At 54.9% G+C, this 8,862-nt stretch overlaps 1 protein-coding gene across 1 annotated transcript; it reads right to left on the reverse strand.

Moving 5' to 3' along the window:
* Window positions 1–2,650: 2,650 nt before the first annotated feature.
* On the reverse strand, window positions 2,651–5,176 carry BESB_006180 (uncharacterized protein; the record flags this gene model as incomplete). The annotated part of the gene is made up of 4 exons (XM_029359373.1): window positions 2,651–3,223; window positions 3,509–3,651; window positions 3,998–4,790; window positions 5,027–5,176. 4 exons carry the CDS (start codon window positions 5,174–5,176, stop codon window positions 2,651–2,653), a joined length of 1,659 nt encoding a protein of 552 aa, XP_029222286.1.
* Between the last annotated feature and the right edge of the window lie 3,686 nt (window positions 5,177–8,862).

Below are 8,862 nucleotides of genomic sequence, written 5' to 3' on the forward strand. Positions count from 1 at the left end.
CCACTACCTAACCATAATCTATTGTTCCAGATATTAAGGAATGTACGCTTCATATAACTACACAACGTTATGCCAAGAAGGATACCAGATTGCCCGTTATTAAGCGCCAGGTAGTCCTGGACACTGAATCCATGAGCGTGAACATTGGATGTCACCATGGTTATAGTTACGGTACATACATAGAATCTACAGTACGATTTTATATTTGTTACGTGACGAGCCCGCTATTTAAACACAACAGTTACCGTAGCTGTAGAGGAATGCTAAATGTAGAGTCTCTCTCCTAAGACACTGCATGACATATGAATGCTCCTTCCACCATTCGTTGACTGTGTTTACCACGGGGAATTAGAACAGAATACCAAGTCTTCTGGATCGCGGATCATTTGTACAGAGACGATAGCTACTTATAATGTGATAATAACGATACATGGCCTAGCTGTGATCTTTATGTTCAATGCCTGCTTTGTACGGAGGATATGGTAACTTCTTTGTACCAATATAGTGGTGGTTCGGTTATGTTCAATGCCTGCTTTGTACGGAGGATATGGTAACTTCTTTGTACCAATATAGTGGTGGTTCGGTTATGTTCAATGCCTGCTCTGTACGGAGAATATGGTAACTTCTTTGTACCAATATATATTGGTGGTTCGGTTATGTTCTTAGTGCCTGCTTTTTACAGAGGATATGGTAATTCAGGCCATATCTGCCTTTCTCCACAATCGCCGTAAACCGCTTCCGGCCTACTGTCGCATCAAAAAATATGATCGCAGTCGGTTCGGTTCTGACATTCGATTAAGGAGAGTGTCAAAAAAGTTCTGTGGCAAAGGCTCCCTTCTGTAGCGCGTCGGTACAACCGTGACGACCGCTTGCATCCTCCCGTTGTTCCAAGAGAAAAACAAGCCCGGGCTGAAGCAGCTCACCTCCCGAGGGCACCTGCAGGAAGGGGCTGTTTGGGCATTTTGTGTCACAAGAGCTATGCTACCACACTAGAGTCTGAGAGGAGTCTGCGTGTACTGTCTTGCTTAATCAGGAACTTACACATGACGCAGTTTGTTTCTGCCAATGGAAATGCCACACAACCAATGACGATTTGCTGTGCATTTTCAGACTTCGGTTACGTGTCCCTTCGGCGTAGCCTGTCGAGCAGGCGTGTACATTACCAGAAGCCGTGCTGTTGAGATGTCGCCCGATCCACAGACCCGCTCGCGCAATTTCTGAATACGTACCAGAAGACTTGTTCCTGCGGACCTACAGCTACGGGATTGTGGGGGGTCGTGCTGCCAGGGTAGAAAGCTGACATACGGTTCACAACTTAGTATCGTTTCCGCGAATCATTGCAAGCGGCAGCCCACAGCTACGGCGGACAGAACTCTCCAGGAGAACTTCACCTAAGGCCTCCCAGCGCCATCTTGCACAGCCTTCGATAGGGAGAACAGGCGGGCGGTTCTATGTCAGAAATGTATATACGAGAGGGCAAGCTGCCATTGACGAAAATCAAATTAAATGGGGTTGTCTTCCCTTGCATCGTACACAAAAAGGCTTCGTTTCAATGCGTAAACATCATCCTGGATAGTATGGCTTTCTTGCGGTCACCGCTGCACACGACGGCGTAGAAACCCATACGCGCTACACGCTGCCCCTGGATGAAGACTGCACCTCCGTAAGAATTCAGTTGAATATCGGCACACCGTTGACAAGCCTGAATGGTCCTTTGAGAGAATCCCAAACGTGTGCTTCCGCCGGAGCGTCAAGCCACCCAGACACGCCCCGAGAAACGTGCAGGGAGAGGAGCTCTGCTGGAGTGACAGCGCATGCTTTTACATTTCAAAGGAATGTGTTCACAAATGGTTGAATGCACCTTTGCTTGCTAAGATTGTTCCTATCGGATGCTTCGTGCGATGGCACCCTCAGCAAAACTGAAAATAACCGGGTGACGCAAGCGGTGCACCATGAATCTCGCGTAGTGCGTGCAGTGCGCGTAGAGATTTCCCAAATGGCACTGGCCTCTTCCTAAACTTCCAACATGAAGCCAAACTCTGCCGGCCGATTGCCTCGAACACCGCTAAAACTTCGGATGGCATGCAACAAGATGGGAACTCTGCCGTCGTACACCCCGAAAAGGGACGCAGAACTTGGATGTACCACTCCGCTACACTCTTGCCCGCGCGCTGCTCTGGGACAAAAAACTTCATTAGAGGTCCTGTAAACGGGCCCGGACAAGAGGATGCGACTCCTCCACAGAAAAACGCGGTATCTGTACCTGTATTACTTCGACATCTTGTGGTACAGCTTTCTTTGCCACGCGGCGCATGCGTCCGTTCTCCTATATATATCCCCTGTGATATGATCCCTCTTATAATGGTCTGCTCGTCCACTGGTTGAAATGGAAACAACGTATAGCGTTCTCCACGTGTCCGGATATTCTCGATTAGCAAGCGCGCTGTGAACCTAAAAAAAAAAGCATTGCATGGCGTCGCTTACTCTCACGTAAAACCCGGCTACAATACGATACTGTCGATGTAGTGAGGCTAGCAACGGGTGTCGCGACGGCGCCCAAGGATCTTATCGGAGGAGCGAATGACCGGTACGGACAGCTAATGGTGCACTTTGCAGAAGGCAGGCCAGTGTGTCAAACGGTCGATGCTCTTCACAACCCCACAAACCTAACTTCGAGCATCGGGGGCTTGGAAAAGAAGTCTCCAAGGAAACAACAAATCGCCTGACTTTGCGCTGCGACCGGATACGCCAGAGCCATACCTTTTCTTCCATTGCCCAAAGTGGAAGCTTTCGCTGATGGGGTGACAACCTCGCCGTCAGCAGGAAACTGTCTGCTCCCGGTCTCCTTGGACACCGGCGTCTCCAGCAGCCAAGCATCGCCCTCATTCCGAGTCTTATGAAGGTTGCTTGCGATTTCCTCTTCCAGTTGTGCCGCCAAAAGCTTCCTCTTCACCGCAGAAGCGCCTTGCCCAAGGTGACGGCTGCCTGCTTTCCGCCCGCCTGTCTGACCAGCAGGCCGCTCGAACTTTGAATGCAGCTTCCCGCCAGCCTGCCGTTGGAAGTAAGATGCAAGACTGCTTGAAATTTCGTGGGAAGACAGTGGCGACGCCCCGTGCCCCTGCCCCCCCGTTGCCCCCGGGTCGGCTGACCCGCAACATCTGGCGCTGGGACCGTAGAGCGAATGATTTACGCGTTGAAGGACATGAAGCTCCTCCAAACACTCCTGCGCACAGGAACGCCACACAGTGCGTTGCAAAGGCTCCAGCCACGAAGCAAAAATAGAATCGACGCCGACCAAGTTTTGTTTCAACTCTGTTCTGCCCCTCCGCTGGTCAGGCATGCCATTTCGGAAGCGCCGCGTTCTCCAGCTTGCGGGTTGGGCATGGCTCATGGCGGTTCAGCCCCCCAGCTTGCGCTCTACAATTGCCTAGAAGCCAGCAACACGCTGTTGGGCTTCTTGGACAGCGTGGAGAAGTGACCGGCAAAGCGGCGTCAGTTGCTGGCTTACCGTTAGAGACGAAAGGGTCACGGGAAACTTTCCATCTGGATCCGGTTCCAAATTCGAGAAAATGATGAGGTAGTTCGTCAGTTGCGATACCCGAGTCGCATGCAGGACCAGCGAAAGGTGTGCCTGATAGCTTTTGCTTCTCGCTGCAGGCACAACCGCGGCAGGCTTTCGCCATACTATGGAAGTGATACGCGTTGACTTAAGCGTATTCCGGGTGACGTATCCCTCCTCACGTCGCTCCCCAGCCCCCCCTCCCCTCCTCATCGGCACGCCTGATCGCCGAATCTGTGCGTCTTTCGGACTTGCGTAAGCCATCCACTTGTTCCCATAAACGCGAGGCGCCGAACCAGGCGCCACTACTCAGCTGAAAGACCGACAGGGCAGAAGCACATCTAGTCGCGAGTCGGCAAAAGCAGCGTAGGAGCTAGCACCTCATCAAGGCTGCTTGTGAACTGCTCCTGCCGAGCCCGCTCGGGAAGAGGCACTCACCTGCCCAGGTAGGGACAACAGTCTTCAACCACCGCAGTTGCCGCAGACAGACGGTTTTCGCGTGATCCAACTCTACAAGCTGATCTGCTCGCGGCCGGTTGAGTCGGCGGCGCCTCTGCGAACGTTGCGCCGTCATCGGTTGCCCTGGACCGTCATTTCGCCGCCCTGGGCAGCTCTCACTTCGGCAGGTTCTGTCACCGTCTTCTGAAACGAAATCAAAATCGCTCCATGTCTCTGAATCGTCGTCCGACGTGCTCAAGGCTGCGCGCCCCGAGCCCGTCGCGCGCCTCGTCTGCGACTTGCGAGAGTTGAGGAAGGATTCTTGGGTCTCCAAATGGCGGAGAGCGGAGGCCAACAGTTCGCACGCACCGCTGGAAAGGTCGCCGGGCGTGAGACACGAAGTCAGACAGAACGAGAAGATCTCCAGGTACGTCTTCAGGTCGTCTAGGGTTTCTGCCTCCAAGATCTTTGTGATGTGCAGGCCATACTGGGGGGTTGGAGTCGCGTGCGCCTCTGCGGCGGGAGGATCCTCAGCATCTGGAGGAGGGACTTCGCGCCTCTGCCTTTCAGGCGAGCGCATCGCACCACCGCCACCGGCGCTCTGGGGAGAAGGGGAGGAGACGGTTTTGGAGCGCAGACACTCAGAGCTCGGCCGTGGACCCCCCAGCAGATCTCGAAGCTCATAGATATACGAGTACAGAGCTCGCTTGAGATGGAAGCATTCGACATCGCGGAAGGCCTCCAGCCTGAACTGTGTCGAACTGCCTTTCGCGTCCTCTCTCTCGGCTAAGTCCTGAACAAAACCCAACATACGCCCACAGCAGACGTGGCGAGGCGAGGCTGCGAGGCGATGCTTCGCGTACGAGGCGCACCACCACCAACCGTGAGCCTGGCAGTCTTCGTCTGCAAGTATTCTGGATCTGCCACTATGGACGCAGACAATCCAGGGGTGACAATGCGGCACAGACTGAGCCGTCGACTAATACGGATAAACAGAGACGTTCTAGTTCCTAGAATACTGAAACTGACCTCGGTTATGAGATACAGACAACCGAGTTCTTCATGATTGCAGTACACCACCGCCTCACAAATGTCTCTGCTATAGAAGAAAAAGCCACAAACAGTGGCTAGCACTGCACCAAGAGATAGTACGACATGGAAATATACACGCGTGTCCATATGTGGAGCGAAGCGGATCTCTGCCGAATGCGGCGCGACGGTACGAGGCAACAGCGGGTATGGTGACGCACCTCGTCGTGCGACCGTAGCCTTTTGGTTCTAGAGGACGGCTCGGAAGAGCATGCAACAGAAGGCGCCTTCACGCAAAGTTCCTTCTCTCGCACCATCTCGGCGGAAGCCCTTGGACACTCCACTGCTGAGCTGACGGGGCATTCACCGCCGAGGCCGGCAGCGCGCTCGTTGAGTGCTGTTGTTGACACCTGTCAGGATATAAATGCGCGACGCAAGTCACGGACGATCCATTCGAGTCAATGCAGTAGACACGCCTCCCCGCCTGCGTCATCCGCCACCGTTCTTGGACGGAAGCGCTCCTGCTTTTCCTGTCAAGAGGCGTTTGGGCTCTCGCGAGCCGTCGACACGGGGCCAAGCGTTCCTGGCTGTCTGAGCGAATCTCTAGACGCTTCAATCGCCGGATCTGGTTCCTCATAGACTTTGGTGCTGTGGCGGTTTGTGTGCGTTGCGGCGCGCGGTGCCAGTGTCACCTGCGTGCGAGGCCCGGAACTCCCCTGCAGCAGCGGCGAAGACGCAGAACCGACCCGCGCTGCCCTGTTGACGTCAACTTACTGTCATTGGACGAAGAGTTCGGCGAAAGGAATCCCGACTCTCTTCGCGTCCGTGGCGCAAGCGCGGCCGAACACCGAGGGGATGCGGTGAAGGCGAATTCGCGCCGCTGACCGCGCACGAAGGCTGGATGCTCCCTGGTTGAACGCAGGAGAGATGCCTCACGAAGAGACGGATGCCGAGGGAAATCTGCAGAGCGCAGGCGCCGGAATGGGGCAGCAGTCGTACGAAGATCCGAACCCGAGCGCTCTCAAGCGACCTGCGCGTCGAGGGGGAAAACTGAAGCAGTCCTCCGCGACACCGTGTGCCGGATTTACGTTGGCAAGCGAACGCTCCGCCGTGCATCAACTCGACTATACTTCGTTTTTTTTTCGCTAGAACAGACGGTTTCCCCTTCAGTTCGGGGAACAAATACCTCCGTTGACAACGAATGCACGACAGTGTCTCTGAAGCAAACCGGAGGACGTTCGCAACCCGGCAAGCGGCGCGGTTGCGTGAAGACGCGAGTCACGCTTTCCGCGGCGGACACACGCAGATCGTGACAGGTTCCTACTTCACTCGCCTCGCCGTCGTGCACTGAGAAACGCCAAGCTAACGCAGCAGACGCGACACCGCTTCCACTTTTGAGCGGTAGGAGAAGGGCACACCCACACCTGAGAGCGAAGACAGGCATTCCACCAGCACACACCGGTGTGTCCGCAGTCAACAAAGCCCCGCGCCCTCTCCTGCCTCTCCTCTCCGTCGTTCAGCAGAACTGGACGCCCGCCGAACGGTGGGTGCACGGTAACAGCGACTGGAGTTGCTTGTCTCTCCGCCACAGTCCTTTCTTGCCACAAGCACGTTTTCTGCAAGGGAAAAACACCTCTGAAACGGCCACGCTGGAAATCGAGAGACAGCGAACAGCCTCCTCTTCTCAAAGGGTTCCGTGGGAGTCGCGCGCTCGACGGCTGCTGCGCTCATAAGGACGCCACGCACCCGGCGAGCAGTGCTGGGACGAACAGAGCGCAGCGAAACATTCGCGTTCGCTGGAATCGCTGCCGGTGGGAAGCTGTAGGAATCTCCCACCCTAGATTTTGTGAGCGGCTGGACGCCTCTCTGACTCTCGTTGACTCAGACTGCGCGGTATCTTTGTACGGGTTGTAGGCAAGGCACGCGGTGGCAAGCCGGCGGGGGGGTGGGAAATGAGGCGGTGATGGCGCAAAGGCGCATGCACAGGAGGGTTTGAGGACTAAACAGGGTTGGCTGCAGCAGACGCCGAAGATGCCAGTCATGACCCAGAGACATCATCCAGGAGCAGCTGCTGCTTTTTGTGGCACTACTAGCAGACTTTATGAATCTTTGTGTATATCTCTCAACGAAGCAGGCTCTTGACGACATCGCGTAGGCCTGCGCGCGTCGAGGGGCGTGCTGTCTCTGGGCGTTGCGACCTGTCTCCTCAGAAAATATCGGAGAGCCGCCACAGCTTTCTCCAAAAGCGAGACGCAACCCTGCGAAGGCACTTCCAACACGAGTTTCCTCCGCGTCAGGAAGCAACCTCTCTTCGCCTGATGCTCCAACGCGCACGAAATGGACTTTCGAGGATATCCCGTGTTCCTCTCTGCGGTGGGCTACGCACGAAGCGGCTCCTAAGTCGTTGAGTGCTTACTCGTGCTTTCGCGGTAGCGAAGCGCCGGTGCACAGAGGTAAGTGTCTCCAGTTTTTGCTGTTTAATCCTCTCACGTGGCTGAGAAACGAAGGTTCGAAAGACAGACTTGGGGCAGTGAATTCTCGAACGGGTGGACTGCAATACTCAATGCACTACAGCAGAGCGTGCCATAGCACACACGCAGGATCATCAGAGCTGCCCAGTGCGACGATCTCTCTACAGCCTCTGAGTTTAGACAAAGCACTGAACACGCGCTTCGTCGAGGCAAAAGTTCAAAGTTTGAGCGGCAGTCTCGGGTCTCATTCGACCTCGTGCGGCGGACTTCGATCCTCGGCCGCCCGTCAAAGTAAAGCTTCAGAGACTTTGAGAGTTTTGAGAGTTAGGAATCGCGTCTGGCGCTCGATGTCCTCGTTTCTCAAGCATAAGACGTAGACTAAAACGGTCAGTGCCGCATACGCCAACACGCCATTACAACCATCTATTACTCGACATCCGAGCATCGAAGAGCTCTCCGGCTCACACACGAATGGGTGAGTGCTCACAGACACCCATTCAGTGCTTTCCAGGAAGTGCCCAGCTCCGCGTTCAGCCGCGTCCGCCACCTTCCTTGCATCCTGGAGGCGGGCTGAGTCTCGGCAGAAGGCCAGCGTGTGTTCAGTTGCACCGCCCTTCGCCCTGAGAGCGCTCTGCTGTTCACACTGAGTTTCTTGAGGCCGTCGAAGGGACCGATGTGGCTGTTGAGGCAGCGGTGACGTAGCAAGAGGCCGCGCCACTACTTGGGAGGTAAGGCCCCACCTGCGCATCGTAGTAGAGGCTCGGCATGAAGCCTGCGCTCGACGGATCCCAGTACGAATAGAATTCATAGCCGCTCTGGGGCTGTTGAAGACTCAGTTGTTGATACGCAGAGGCCTACACGACCGACAAGAAAGGACACAGAGAGAGAAGAGACAAAGCAGCAGAACGTTTGTTCGAAGAAGAAACCGAAAAAGGACGTTTTAGGGCCGAGCGCATGCGTGTCAAGAGGGCATATATATATATATATATATACATTCGTAGACAATGCAAGTAGGTGCATGTGCAGGGGGGAAGAGACGCGCTGTGAGAGATACAGGGAAGAAGAGCGGACGGAAGGCTTTCGGTCTTCTTGGGAACGAAGGAGCCTGATATGCCGAGAAAATCAACAGGACGACGTGAGGGACTACAGGAGAGCGAGACACAGATGCTGCGGAGAATACTGGGCGTGTTCCCCCATACGGGACGAACATGAAGACAAAAAAGCGACTCAACGAAAAACAACGCTAGCATGCACAACTGAATTCAAGAAGTCGGCCTTCCAGATCCCAACAGGGAGGTTCTCCATGCCACTGAGGTCGCCTTCCCCAGAAGCGGTGTCTCCTTTCGCGGGTAGGGAAACTCAGTC

The sequence above is a fragment of the Besnoitia besnoiti genome, chromosome I, assembly GCF_002563875.1.
Source record: "Besnoitia besnoiti strain Bb-Ger1 chromosome I, whole genome shotgun sequence".
Lineage (NCBI taxonomy): Eukaryota > Apicomplexa > Conoidasida > Eucoccidiorida > Sarcocystidae > Besnoitia > Besnoitia besnoiti.